The 15116-nt window shown below is 41.2% G+C and overlaps 2 protein-coding genes across 9 annotated transcripts in view; both read right to left on the reverse strand.

Annotated features, from left to right (window-relative positions):
- Window positions 1-190: 190 nt before the first annotated feature.
- Window positions 191-7300, reverse strand: casp3a (caspase 3, apoptosis-related cysteine peptidase a). Its single transcript, XM_047578939.1, has 6 exons — window positions 7067-7300; window positions 6606-6745; window positions 2659-2787; window positions 2345-2520; window positions 2147-2258; window positions 191-2052 (listed from the first exon to the last, which is right to left on the reverse strand). Exons 1-6 carry the CDS (start codon window positions 7129-7131, stop codon window positions 1823-1825), a joined length of 852 nt encoding a protein of 283 aa, XP_047434895.1. The 5' UTR covers window positions 7132-7300; the 3' UTR covers window positions 191-1822.
- A 972-nt stretch (window positions 7301-8272) lies between these two features.
- LOC125004364 (oxysterol binding protein) overlaps window positions 8273-15116 on the reverse strand; it is a 10939-nt gene continuing 4095 nt past the window's right edge. Inside the window, exons 10-19 of one of the 8 annotated variants that reach the window (XM_047578908.1) lie at window positions 14985-15116; window positions 14771-14891; window positions 14536-14639; window positions 14263-14358; window positions 13990-14174; window positions 13658-13887; window positions 13467-13505; window positions 13233-13280; window positions 10871-11019; window positions 8273-8815 (exon numbers count right to left, since the gene is read on the reverse strand). The exon at window positions 14985-15116 is cut by the window's right edge and continues 114 nt beyond it. In XM_047578908.1, coding sequence (XP_047434864.1) covers window positions 10877-11019; window positions 13233-13280; window positions 13467-13505; window positions 13658-13887; window positions 13990-14174; window positions 14263-14358; window positions 14536-14639; window positions 14771-14891; window positions 14985-15116 — 1098 coding nt within the window. In that variant the 3' untranslated portion in view covers window positions 8273-8815; window positions 10871-10876. The other 7 variants (XM_047578907.1, XM_047578906.1, XM_047578913.1 and 4 more) reach the window with 7 other exon arrangements.

Genomic DNA, 15116 nt, shown 5'->3' on the forward strand with positions numbered 1-15116 from the left:
GGAGTAATCCTCCCTATTTACACTCATGACACTGTACATAAGTAGATCTGTTACCTTTGCACAGGTTAGCTCTAGTATGAGGCATGAGATATGAACAAAAGTGGCACGATTTTGCCAAAAATGCCTCTACAAGAGTTTGGAAATCAGCGATAAAACAAAGGGACAGAATTTAAAAACACAGAAAGAAAAGTGGTCTTTATTTTATTTATTGTTTTCACCAGCAGAAAAAGTACAGCAATCTCAGGCTTACAACAGAGCGAGATTACAAAAAGTGATGCTCATAGCAAAATGTTGCATAATATTGACTTGAAAACTGGATTGTCAACCATGCACGAAATATTTCAACACAACAGCAGATGGAGCTAGTCTGCTTTAAATATTGAAGGTTATCAGTTTCACAAAGAAGCACAACCGGGACCAGTGCACATTCTATGCTGGTGATAATGTGTAGAAGAAGACACTCTTAGTGCTATAGCAGTCCACTGACATCTGTGTCTATACAATTTGACCAATTACAAATGTTATACATTTGTACCACTGATGTACAAAAGTATGACAGGTCCTCTATGATCTACTGGACTATTTCAGGATTGCTTAAATTAATCCCTGAAGCCAATTTGTGCTTATCTGAGTCACATAATTAACAGGCATCTTTTGTTGCAAACTTTTTCAATTAATACGTCTGAAAATAATGTTTTACTTTTACTGGTTAGTTATTAAAAAAAAATAAAAGGCACATAATTATTCCCTCAAACCAAAATTGACTCATTCAGATTTCTGTTTTACTTTTTCAGACCAATTCACAACAAAACAAAAAAAAGCAAATATCATGATCGTACCATCATCTTAAAAAAGAAACAGAGGTGGTTGCAATTAATTTTCTGTCATATGAGCAATTGTTACATCAATTTCATCTGTATGGCTGGAGGAACAATCTAATCCTAAACTTTTTTTTTTTATTTCCCATGAAATTAATCTTTCCACTGGACCACCGCTAAAAATGAAATAGAAAGTTCAAGTATGAATAAGACATCAGGAAAATCTTGTTAGAGCATTTGCTCCAATTTGAGAATATACAGTCTACAGTTAATGCAAAGAAATCCATGTTCGGAAATATTATAAAAAGAGACTGGAGGGGGAAAAAAACCCTGAGTTTCACGACCCAATGAATATAGAACAGGTTAAAAGATGCTACACACACACACAAATTCACCCACTGAATTTGCTTTACACAACTCATGAGGTGCCAATTCAGCATATTCTGGTTTGGTTGTGAAAGTCAGCCATCACAACTCTATGACACCCTAGTAGTGAAATAACAATGTAAATACAGACATGATCCAAACATACCAGACTATTATGACACTACGACTTAGAACATTCAGTGATATAGTCACAATAAAAACATTGTTGCTAGAGGAGAGAAAGCCTCTATGGGTTCATCATTACACACATGATAGAAACTTCCTATAAAAGGTGGCTCCAACATATTTCCCTGAAATGTGGATTGTGTAAACAGTGGAGGGGAACCTACTGGCAGCCTACAGTGTAATCAAATGTGGAATCAAAATGTCTATCATCTTTACTGAAGCTCTTACAATATGTTAACATAGTTTAAAAATTTACCTTTTTTTTTTAGGATTAAATGTGCAGAAAGACATGCTACAGGGCTAAACAATGACTGCCATAGATATCAGAAAACAACACACTGACTGAACCTCAAAACACCAAGCTTGTGAAATGTGAGTGATTTTTTTTTTTGGAAACTTAATATTTCACGCACTCCTCCTCCTCCTGGAGTTTTCTGACACAGAGGCTGGCATCAAGGAGTAAAATACATCTCTTTGGTCAGCATAGATACAATGCAGGGGATTTGTTTCCTTGCATTAAAACCTGGTGAATTGGAGATGGACTCAAACTCTACTGCCACCTTGCGGTTGACTCGTGTCATGATGTGCATGAGCTCCAACTCTTTTCCGTGTTTGCTGAGCATGTCGCACAGCGCCTGCATGAACCAGGACCCGGTCATAGTATTCCTCCACGAGTAGTAGCCTGTGCAAAGACGAGTGACAGAATAAGGGAGGGGTGTTAATTAAAGAGTTTAAAAAGGAAACTATACGCGTTTAAAAAGGCAGGTGTTATTAACCTGGAGCTGTGGAGAAGGCGTAGAGGAAGTCGGCCTCCACGGGGATCTTGGTGGTGGTGTCATCTCCACTGTCTGCTTCAATCCCTGGATCCAGATCAGTACCTCTGCAAGCCTGCTCACACACAAAAAAAAATAAATGTTTAAAGCTCAAGGTGAGAGTTAGAGCAGATGGACAAAAAGACAAAATTTGTACAGTACCTGGATGAAGAAGAGTTTGGGCTTTCCCGCCAACGACTTGCAGCGATCGCCCCTAAAAAGCGACGTCAGGAACTTCAGCTCCACGGAGCCATCCGTACCGAAGAACACACCCTCGTCTCCGTGGCTCAACAGGACGCACACAAACGAGGCTGAGCCGCTGTGGTCGGCCGTAGAAACTGAAGAAAAAAAACAAAACAACAAATGCTGAATTTGGTACATCGGACAACGATGAGAGTCAAAAGACTAAGAGCCAGAGTATGAATTTGAATGTTGATGTTTTGGGGTCGTTTGTAGGAGTTTTGCTTTATACTCACCAGCAGTTAAAACTTGTTTCATTTGCTCGACTGACTGGTCATTGTAAATCTTTACTTTATATCCCAAATTTGTAAACACTTTCATCGCGTTGGCTGCATCAACGTCTGTGCCGTTTCTCTGATTCATGCCTAAAAAACAAAACAAAACAAAACAAGATATGAATCGTTAGCACGTGGCAATATAGTCAATTTGATGCGATGCTCACGTCGGCGGGCCAGGAAAGTCTGATCAAACGCAGCATAGGTGGCCCCCCACACCCCCAGGCAGTAAATGAGATAAACTTTAATCTTGTTTACAACATGTAAATGCTGAAAAAGAACTAGAAGCACAAAGTAGAAGAGCTCAGTGCCTCATCTCCATAGCTGCCAAGGCCTACAGCAGCGTAACTAAGGGATAGTTCAGTGTCACCTGAGCCAGTCTCAACTATAAGCGTAATCAAAAAGGAAAGTCTAACCTTAAAAGTAGACAGGGTGTCTGCCTCCCCAATTCTAACTGAGAGCTGGGTCCATTGCCTGATGTGCCCCTCCCCAAAAATGTAATTACGCAACGTAGGGATGTAGACTGCAACAGCTGCGGTTGGTCCACTTGGTAGTAGCGAGTTTCCTCTTTAGTATTTCCGGCTGCTTTGCGATCTCAGCAGCTGTTAAATATGATTGTTTTGGTTCAATATAGATGGAACACACTGAGGAAAGGTTAACTGAGGAAGTTCGCAGTTGCAAACACTTGTTGCGTTTGTTTTGCTCGTCTCTGGCGAAATCACTGTTGTTAAAAGCAGAAAGTAAAAACACAAATCAACTGGGAAACTGTGAAAAAAAAACAAAACAAAAAAGCGCCGACTAGTGTTAGGAAGCCAAATTAACAGAGCGAGCCACACTAATGAGCACACGAGTATAACTGCATGCGTAAGTTGTCAATGCTCTACAGTACCCTAAATGAGAATTAAGCCTGCACTTTGAAATCGAAGTTATCTATTGGGATGATATGGCACTATGAGGTCTTTAAGATACGATGGAGCTAGGCATTTAAAGTCTTGGACGTAATAAGGAAGATTTTAAACTCCATTCTGGATTTTACAGGGAAGAGAAGAGAAGCCAAAACTGGAGTAATATGGTCTCTCTTGCTAATTCCCATCAGTGCTGTGTTGTTCCACATTCAAATGACATGAAAACCATGTCTAACCAGGAAACAACGGCCCTCGGTGCTGGCATTGCTTTGTAAAGATGAGCTCTAATCATCCAGAAAAAAAAAATGAAAACGCCTATAGAGGTGTAAACAGAATTAATGAAGGCTGAATTTACCTCCATTGATTCCTGTCACACTACCGTGTTTTACAGGCCTTTCTCACGTCAAACATTTGGACTTGCCACAGTGGGGAAAGCGGAGGTGTGTTAACGATGGCTACATTCCACTTAAGGGAGGACTTGACGCTTTTACGCATGTTGCTTCACTGTCATGTAGTAAGGGGACACCTCATCATTGTTATAACTGGGCTCCAGCTGCTGTGAAAAATGTCAATATGTCAGGCGTGTCTATCAGTACACAGTCTGGTTCTATCTTTGTGTCATCAGTTACCACCACCACATTTTCTAACTCGTAAATAGAACACGCTGCCTTCAAATGAATCTGGTGACCTCGTGGTTATAACATGGGAAGTCGTGGGCACAACATGCATCCACGTACACTTCATGAAACCCAAGTCATGAGAAAACAGCTGCAAGGCAACTGCTGGTGTCTAGAAGCCACAGAGGCAAACAGTTTAGTGATCAGACAGATTATGAAATTATCAATATGTTAATTTACCATCCACTTTAGAAAATTTCCACTAACGATGTTGGAAATACGGCAATCATAGCGTATTTTTTTTTTTACATTTTAAATACAACTAAATCATAATCGAGTTCAGTCATGGTCGTCTCTAGTCTTCCATCTGTTAAAAATACGGTGATTTTTAAAAGTTAAATTATAAAATGTAGCAGGAAGAGTGCTGTATACATTCAGAAACAGAAGATTAAGGGCTGCTGATGTTTACCCAACTTACACAATGCACTTGTTCTCAGAACATCAGACACTTTACCCCTCGAGCAGTCATGTGTGCTCTTTGAGTCCTGCCAGACAGGTTTTCAAAACACTAGTCTCTCAGCACAGTGACGCTGATGCTCTGTGAGAGCAGACCGACGCTCCACTCCTTCCATGTCCAAGGTCTTCTCAGTCAGCTATTAGAGGTTCTTTCAACGTAGCAGACACTGTTCTTCAGCTCGCCAAGCATACAATGTGAAATTATTGAGTATTGTTGAAGACAGCTGAAGGTTTCAGGGAATCTGAAACTACTGCAGGACATCGAGAATACTTTAAATCCTCAGAGAAGCAACTAAATTATTGTGAACACCCATAGAAACATGATGGCAAATATCCAGAATGCCAGGATTTATTTGACTGCATTAACCTTTACATACAGACACGGTATGGACATTTTCATAAGCCAAATAACTCTGTGCAGCCTATATGAAAAGGTTAAGAGGAACTAATCCAACAGTAGATACGAGTGTGATGAGTTTCAGATCATGCGAGTTCATGAGCTTCCTGATGAGCCACTGACGGGACAGTGTACCATAAACCACTGTGTTGTCCTCTGTTAAATACATGGATCAATACCTGCTTCTACTCTCTCTACAGCCAAAATACGGCCTGCCACAGGGCTACTCTGAACATCTAATTAGGTGGCATGGGATGCAGTTAAATGGTATCCATAGCAGGATGTGTAAATTGGGTCCCCTAGCACATCTGTCATCTCACAAATGTGTAGATGGGAAATGACTGACCGGCTTTATTGTACGGCAAGATGGCGATGGCTTCCCCTTACTGCTATATCCACAGTCATTTCCAGCAAATGGGAACGGCAATATAAGACGGGCAGCTTCAGTTCCAGCTAACATCTGAGTCCTAATCAAAGTTTTAAGAGTGAACATTTGAGCCCTTTAACCTTGGGTTAACATGTTGCTTCAGTCTGTGTCTACTACTTCAGCCAGCTCGGAGTTCACCCACACTGACAAGGTTAATATCTGATTTTTAGCTTACTGGGCAAAACACAGGGCGGGTTCATCATAAAACAAAAAAAGAACAAAAACAGCAAACCAAAAGAAAAAGATGTCCCCAAAGTGAAAACTGTACACCCTTCCTGCTTGACATACCATCCAGCTTATGTATCAAGCCTTTGAGGAAACAAGTTTTCAGCCTTTTTTTAAAAACACAAAAACACAAAAACAGGCCAAACCCTGAGCCGTGGAATATCACAAGTACACATATTCCTTTCCAGGTCTTCACGCATGAGCTACACAACTATCCTAACAAAGCTCATACGGTCTGTTGCATATTTTTCATTTCAATAAATATCTAAGCGCACCTTTTTGTTCAGCCACCACTCTACCTGCTGACACTGGAAAGCATGATAGGAACAGCAGGAATGATTAAAGTGAATTGGTACTTATGTAGGAGACCATATTTTGAACTATAATCTGCAGATGTAGAAAATGATACACTGTCTTCAGACTTCTACTAGGAAAGTCCCGATCGGTACCGGGGCAGATCCAGGTATTTTAAAATCGGTCGGACTGGGCTCCAAGCTTTCGCAGTCATTTGTTTTAGGTCTGTTTCCTGATCCGCCAATGTTGAATATTAAAACTTGTTGTTGCCTTGTTTCACTTCCCAGTAATTTATTTGTATATTTTAGCATCCCCTAAAATGATCCATATGCAAACAAGCAGGTTATTACTACTACAGGTTATTAGAATAAGGCTTCTATAAATACAACTACAGTGTAGATATATTTAAATATTTTTTCGTCTGACACTTGGGTGAAATTAAACACGGTGATATTTACAGCACCTTTGGTCGTGAATGAAATAAAGAGGACATAAACAGGGTGGGATAAAGAACCAGAATAAAGTACCTGTGCATCTGTCAAAGTTCTTGTTATTGATGATGACACACTGGCCGATGCTGGGGAAATTCAGGCTGTACCTGAAGCTGTTGGAGTGGGGCTTTGCATCTACGTCCATTGGAGCAAAGGTGGAGGAGGACCCCGCTGACCTGAAGGAAGACAAAACCAACACGTTGTTATATATAAAATAAAATAAAAACATCCATTACGATAATAAACAAATAAATAAATAAGCGACGAGTAATGCACAGCAGATAAAGGGCTGATTAAAGGAGGGCGCATTTAAAGAAGTGCAGGACTGCTGCAGTGCTTCATGGGACTTTCAACGCTTTTAAACTCCTTTATGATCGGAAGTACTCATTAAATGTGTCATCTCCTCTTTATTGTCTGCTCGCCTTTCCAGGACAATGCAACAACAAACCGCAGCAGATAAAGGCGCTAACTAACTAGCCATATTTACAGCCACTCACTGTTGCCCGTCTTCTCGCCTTGCGTCCGTGCAGTCCTCTCCAGCTCCGGGTCCGTGGGCCGACATCTTTCAGTTGACTAAATGCCGATCAGACAGATATGAAATCACACGCCCAGCGAAACAAGAAGATGCCGCGGCAAACAACAGGCTCGGTGCAGGCAGGACGTCTATTCTCATTAGCCGTTGTTGCTGCTACCGCTGCTAACCACGCAACAAAAACGCTGACGTCATGCGCAGAGCAGATGCGCTCCTTTTATACGAGCGCGTCCCGCATGGGCGGAGAGCGTTTTTTTTTTTTTTTTTATTACGACGACCTTAGAAATCCTCGGAAAAAGCTTGCCCAGACACAGACCCGGCATGTAAAAATGTGACTTTTTTTTTTATTGCGTAATTATATTAAGCTATTGCACGAGTAACCAGACCGCACCCTTACACTCCTTCCTATTCTGTTTTTGTACTTTTAGATGCTCCAAAAATGATTTCTCTTCTTCCTTGGATGTCTGTGAATGCTGTCAGTCACCCAGCTAACGGTATACCCAAAAAACAAAGAGCAATTAGACGGGACATACAGTGTGTGGTTACTTCCCACCTGAAACCTGAAAGACATGTAACCCCGTTTTACAACCAGCTGCTTATCTGTATTTGGAAGAATCTGGTTTGACTGTGTTTTCTATGTCAATGAATGCACTTGCGACGAAGAAAAATGTCTTTAAAAAAGCTTTCATCACCTCTACCACGCAGTCTTTTACAGGAAGACTTTCTATTCTATATCAATCCATATAGTAGCTGGTATGTACAATGCTATTGTGCATTGGGATCAAATACAACTGAAAAAGTTGTGTTAAAGTTTCGCTATTCAAACATGAACCTGAAATCCCCCACATTTCCAGAGAAATAGACCAGAGTTCTGATATCACCATGTGTTGGTGGTGTCATGAGTACTTGGTTTACAAAACGGTGACTGGGCATGTGATTTATTGCACTGTCCACAAGACCGTGGGTAAATATTTTTCATCCTAAACAATGACTCTAGAGGTGAATGCCAGTCTAACATGATGTCACAACAAATTAAAATATTGCCAACTGCGCAATAACTCAATTCTCTGGAAGTAGCCCCTTTTCTGAGGTCCAGAAAGTAAAAGACTGCTTTAAAAATCAGGCTTTTGTTGTTGTTGTTTTAAATAAAAACAAACAAAAACACCACAAACAGGTTCTTCAGATCATTTCACGCTTTAATACAATCAATCTCTCACATAATCCCGCTAAAAACTGCATTAAAAGGACAGAAAACGTGAACTGTATTCTCAGAACTGTGAATCAATAAATAGGTTTGCTATTACCGAACATAGTTTAAGAAAAAAAAAATCAAAACAAACACATAAAATAACAAACTTAGTCAAATCAAGTCTCAAATCACTCAAGTACTAAGCTAAAGTGTGAGAAAACCTTCAGTCTCTTTTTGGAACCAGTTATGGCTCAAAACAATGCAAAAGAGGGAAAGAATTTATAACTGGAAACTATGAGGGAAAAAAACAAACATTTAAACCAATGACTAAAGACAAAAAAATAATGGTGTTACACATGGTAAAAAGACACAGGAGAGACAGATAGTAACATGTAAAATCAGTCCGTCTATTTAAATGATAGTATGAAGCAACAGTTGAAATAAGGTAATATAATTAAAGAAAAGAGAAGGATGACTCATTGGTTCACATGGACACTCACTTCGGACAGGAAACTGCATCCAGATCTAAGCAACAACATTAACAGAAGAAAAGAATAAAACAAAAGTGCATCACCGCCTTTATATTCTCTATGAACGCCACCAGTTATCACCACATTTACTTTTCACTTTTATATATTTACAGACAAAACATTTGGAACACTATATTTTGTCCTATTATCTCTTAGTGTTCTCACCTTTAAGTACACTTGAATATAAAATGGTATCCATATTTTCATCAACCACCCAGTCTTTCCACTCACGACAAACAACAACAACAACAACAGAGACAACCACACAAAAGGGATCCAGTCACTCGCAGCGTTCTCGCTTCACACTTCCCTCACATTTCACTCTGTGCCACAGTGTATGAGCCGAGGCACTCTTATTGCTGTCTGTTAAAAATCCACACACAAAGACTCAGTCAAGATTAAAGCTATGATCGGTTAAGTGGGAAGTAAAGCCAGGGAGCCAGAAATCACTTCACAAATCATCAAGCCAGTAGAATCAGCACACGGCTCAGTCAGCTCAGCCGTTTCTCGTTTAAATTTAACGTCGACTGTCTACATGAATGACCCCGACACTGAAAAGCAGAACTGAGAAGGTTGATGTGACACACACACATACACACATAGATTAGAAATCAGGGGGAGGCTTGCCGACACATTGGATCTTAATTCTAAGGATTAGGGTTTATGTGGCATTTCATTTCATCAGCCAACGTGGTTTCATCTCACCAGGTCAAGTGGACAGCTGAACTCTTCAAAACCAGTTGATGGAAAAAAAACAAACAAACAAAAAAAATGTTAATGTTGTACTGCCCACTGCTGGGCAGATGAAGTTGTATTGGTATTTTCATAGTTTGGTACTTACATGGTATTTAATATCTTACCATGGGAAATAATGCATTAACACTAATCTACTTATACGCACAAATGTAATTCTTCAATAGTTTAGAAAAAAAAAGGGAATAGAAAAAGGGAAATATCATCCTTCCAAGTGTATAAAAAATACAACTAACGTGGGGAATGAAGTTTACAGTACATCCATTTAAAATAGACGCTTCTTAAGATGACCAGAGGGCAACATAATCAGAACAACTGTAACAAACTACTCTTACATCTGTTCCCCCACCACCAGGTATTTTACAGGGGTTTCAAATAGATTTAGTAACTGATAAAACCTGATAACTGGATATAGTTTACACCCAGAGATGTATTTTTCCCCCCACATGGAATAAAGAAGCACCAAAATTAATATGAATCGAAAGGCAAACTCTGTAATGTGTGTTTCTGTCAGCGACAGACAAAAATGATTCCTTGAAATATACCACCGGTTGCTTCCTTAAGGAAAGAAAAATACTCTATTTTATTCTGACTCTGCTCCACAGGGGGGCGGCTGTGATGTGGTCCACCAAAGCGGATCATGGCCGTTCGAGATCAGGTTTTGCGATTCAACCTCAAGCGCTGCAGGGAATTTCAGTAGTGTCCCAGAAGGGGAAATCCTTCTTCCTCTGTACGCCTAATATATTTTTGACCGACGGTCAAGCTGCACAGAGAAGATTGAGTGAGAGGGAAACTAGATAGGAAGGGCAGGAAAAACAAACAAAAGTCTACAGCGGATCCCAGACTGACAGTGTCACTGTGCCGGGGAGGCTGCAATACATTTATGTAGGATGCGCAACCCAAAGTCAACTACATAATCGGTCACATGTTAGACAGAAGCTCACTGCATCAGAGCAAACCTTGTAAAGATGTTATCTGGAAGAATTATGCCTCTAACAGTAGTGCATCCAAGACATTTAATAATAACATCAACACAGTCACCTGCTTCCAAATGCAACTCACAGCGTCCCTGGACTGGGAACGAAGCCAAGACAAACACCACTGTTTGAGAAGGAGGTTTGGAGACTAACCAGCTACAACACGAGCACTGTGTCAACTTCGAAGGGCAAAGTCTTGCAGAAATGAGAGAACCAGGGGGCGTGATTAGATAAACACCGGACACCGAGGAGTGGTTGGTGTCAGGCTCGATTCCCCACTTCATCTGATACGGGGAAAGATCCCTCTTATTTGGATTCACCTGTGATCAGAAAATATCAGGGCACATGTCCCAGCTCCCTTGCTCCTTCGCCTCCCAGTAACCGCCCTTGTAGACGTGCAGAGACTGACCGGACACGGGGTCGTCGATCTTCTCGAACCACAGTGCTTGGTAGTTGTCCGGATGGGCGCCTGGAGGAATTGAAAGAACAGCTTTTACCAGGGGGAAGCTTCACCGGGGGCCTGAAGCGAGGGTTGAAAAGCCACAATGATGGCGCGTCATGCTGAAGTTAAGCCGATATGCTCTCAGATATTTGACCAAGAGATAAACACGTGAAATGTTGATTCCTTGGTCTTCAGATGCAGCTTGTTGCAGGAGGCCGATTACTGACTAGCGCTCAGAAACACATTACAAACCAGGGTCACGCTAACGGACTAAACACCCAGCACCAAAGCATGGTGATAAATGACTAATTTTCGGTTTGCTGTTCTAATTCTGCAGGAATCTACAGCTAGTCTAGGATAACTAAGCCCACAGAAAGCTTGGTTGATGTTACTTGCTTTTCAAAGGACATCCATAAGGACCTTCCTTGCCTTCCACTGAGAAACAATGAGTTGTAAAGAGGAAAATGATGGAAGGTGAACAGAAGTTTCTTTTTCATCTGTATTCTGCCAAATTACTAGAAAGTCATTGTGTTATATTACGATCAGAATACTTGCTTGGGTAAGGGTAAAGAGAAGCTCCATAGGGGGCTGGTGAAAAACAACGGAGGATGATTTAAGACATAAATAAATGTTATGAAAATGATGCAAAGAGCAAAGAGTGAAAATGTAAGGGGCTACTTGCATGCAACAGGCGTATGAGGGGGAGATTCCTCTGTGTCAGCTGAGCAAAGCCCAGCACAAAGCAAAACAAACAAACAAACAAAAAAAAAATGTAAATCCACAACTCAGACACTAATCCAAAAAAATCCACACAAATGTCTTTATGCACATTTTAAAAGAGTGCCATGTGGCGCATTTTAGGGAGCTTTCGCACTTGCAGATCGTCTGCTCTGATTTGTAACAGTTGAGGATTTTGCAAAACCTTTGTTTTCCGAGGAAACTAAACAGCATCAATCCACAAACCATGTGAGACAATTCATTCTGCGACCTGGTCAGATGTGTCAGGGAAGGAGCAAATATAGTAAAAACAGGAAGATGATCCTGTTCACGGGTTGCTGAAGCATGAAGCACAATGGCATTTGCTGATTACTGTACTCACTGTGTTCACACCTGCTCAATGAACCAAACCAAAGAGTCGAACGTAGTACAGTTTAACTCACATGGATCAACGCTGCAGCTTTGAAAGCCCCTTCAGACAATTTACTCCTATACTCCTGAGACTAATTGTGAACTAAAAACAAATTTTTTTACGTCTTCCGTCAGCAATAAACTTAAGGTTTGTTCTATAAATTATTAAAAATGAAGCAAGATATTTACAATGTAATTCAGAGGTAGTGTAGCAGTGGCAGTAGCAGTAGCAGTAGCAGTGGTTCCCAACCTTTTTTCCTTGGAGCACCCCTACTTGTATCTAAGAAAAGCCCCCCGTACACAAACAGACGCAACATCAAACCTTCCGGAGTATTGTGCAGTAATTTTCAAGCTAATTAATTTGAGGAATTATTTGATTAGCAACTTAACAACTTAATTCAGTCTAAATTGCATAATTTACATACTAACATTTAATATTAATTATTATTATTATTTATTTTTTTACTGTGTTTAAGTCCTTTGTTTGCAGTTAGGACACATTCCCCTAGCTTCATAACTTTACTCTCCATCTTTCCAACAACAGTGACTTTAATGAAAAAAACGCTGCTTAGATGATGCCTTCATGAACAATCGGAAATTATATATTCGAACTTGGAAATTTCCAATATCATAGTGTTCATGTTGCAGGTTAACTTGGAGGAGAAAAAATACGTTTGGTATATTGACACCGTTGCCAACATTTTTTATTTTTTCTATATATAAATCCCACTCAAACGCCACACGCCGGAGATCTGACACGGTGCCAGAGTACTTTAAGCCCTGCATATTGTACATGTAGGGAGACACATGCAATACTGGTTCAAAACTGGTGACTTTTGAAACAGTCAGTAGTCAGCCCTGGGGGGACCACAGGTTGGGAACCACCTGTGTAGAGGAGGCATATAGAGGAGGCATAAGCTACGATTCGCAACATATGTAAAATAGATTGCAATGCAATTATCTGTGACATCTGTCCATCTTAACCGACTATTGAGTGGTGGCTTGTAAATCCTTGGATATACAGTATTAGGGTCCTTTCTTACTCCTCCCGTGAAATGCGACACAAAGCACCTTTAAAAGCACATTTTATGTCAAACTGTGAAGATACTTGCTTTCATCAGAAACCTCACTTGCTTCAGTGCCAGTCTCTTGTGCCTCAGCTAAATGGAACAGAAATGGATGAAGGGACGTTAACAATGCGAATGAGCGGTTATCGAGATGATGCAGGAGATATTCAGCATCGTGAAATCGCATACGCCAACACGCTGCGCGTGCGCTTCTGATTCTGGAGTAATGAACAGAAAGATAAAGAAGGAGAAAGGGACGAAGAGAAGAAGAGTACTTGCTTTTCAAAGGCGAGTCATTGGCTGAGTCCTCAATGATAGCTTAAGGGTTGAGACGAGGGGGGGATAAGCAGAGAAGGAAGAGGCAGACAGACAGAGTGGAGAAAACATGAATAGATGGAGAAAAACAGGACGGAAACACAAGTCGAATACATAAACTTCTTAACAAAGCTCCTTTTCGTCTTTTTCCCTACCTTCCTCGGGTGAGCCGGCTGTTTTCACAGCTTCCCTCTCCCTTTCTCGTCGGGCGGTGCGTTGTTTCTCCTCCAGCCTCTGCTTCTCGGCGTTAGCCTCATCCCAGCGTCCTTCCTCCATTAAGCGCTGGTCAGGGCGCCGCCGGCTGTCCGTTGGCGCCACTCCCTCTTCGGGTTCATTAAGCGTCAAGGCCAGCGTGGAGAAGAAGTACATGTTCTCTGCTCCCTCCCTGAAAATTCATCAACATAAAGGGCACAGAAGCACAGCGTTTTAAAATGCCACAGCTCTGCTTGCTTTAAGGCAAACCTCTTAATATTAAACAAGCACTAACGGTAAAGGGTTCTTTCTCCAGATTTCTTTGGCTTTGAGGGTCTGATAGACGGTCCTCTGTTTGCCTTCGGTGCCATTTTCGCCTTTGCTGCTCTGCATTATCCTGGAGAACTCCATCTTTTCATCCCATGTTCCTGAGAGCACGTAATGGGCCTTTCCATCCTTATCTGTGACCACCCCTGTCACCTAAGAGAGAAAAGCAGTTGATGGAGGGAGCCAAACGCCGAAACGAAGCCCATATGGTTTTACTGGAACAGGAAGGAGAGGAGCCCACCTTTCTTGGTACATCTCTGGAGAAGTAACTGTAGGGTGCAAACTTGAGGTGGCAGCGGTCTCCGGTCTTGTGGTTTATCACGTCTATCTCCCCTGACTGTCATGGGACAAAGTAAAGAGAGAAAATGTTTGCAGATGAACATCTACAGGGTTAAATAAATAAATGAATAAGGCCCCATCTTTTTATTTATAGTACACTGATCCCATCACGACAGCAAATACAACACCAAAACAATCTACGTGCTAACAACAATATAATGAGCTTTCGGGTTACCTGATCGATCCATAATTTTCCAACAATAATGTTGTGCACTGTTGTGGTCACTTTTTTCCAAGAATAGTGATTGTTGCTTTTATCAAATATACACTCAATAGAACCTGATGACAGAGAGGAAAGAAGCGTTACACGATAATTAGAATACATAATAAAATTGGAGGTAATGAAGTTAATAGTTATTATTTCAAATTGTCAGTCTGCAGCCATACACACAAACACCACACACACTCACCCAAGGGCATGATGGAAAGATATTTTCCTCTAAACTTGCTGGCCAGCGCAATCTCCTGTCTGAGGGTCCAGCCCTTTTCAGAGATGGCGTGGTGAGCTGCAGCGGGTGGGTGGTGACTCACCTGGGAAAAGGAGAACATTTTAAACATTCTGTAATCATGCGAACGTACAGGTCAAATGTGCAGTGGAGTCGCTTTTGATGCTTTTCCACGAACCTGTTCACAAAGGGAACGGTAGCCGCACTCTCTGAGCCGATCGAGCTCAAACGTTTCTCCCAGCAGAGGATTGAAGGGCTTTCCTGTGCGGTGGACAGTGGTGGAGTAGGAGGAGACTGTGAAAGCTGCCAC

The sequence above is a fragment of the Mugil cephalus genome, chromosome 2, assembly GCF_022458985.1.
Source record: "Mugil cephalus isolate CIBA_MC_2020 chromosome 2, CIBA_Mcephalus_1.1, whole genome shotgun sequence".
In the NCBI taxonomy this organism is placed as follows: domain Eukaryota; kingdom Metazoa; phylum Chordata; class Actinopteri; order Mugiliformes; family Mugilidae; genus Mugil; species Mugil cephalus.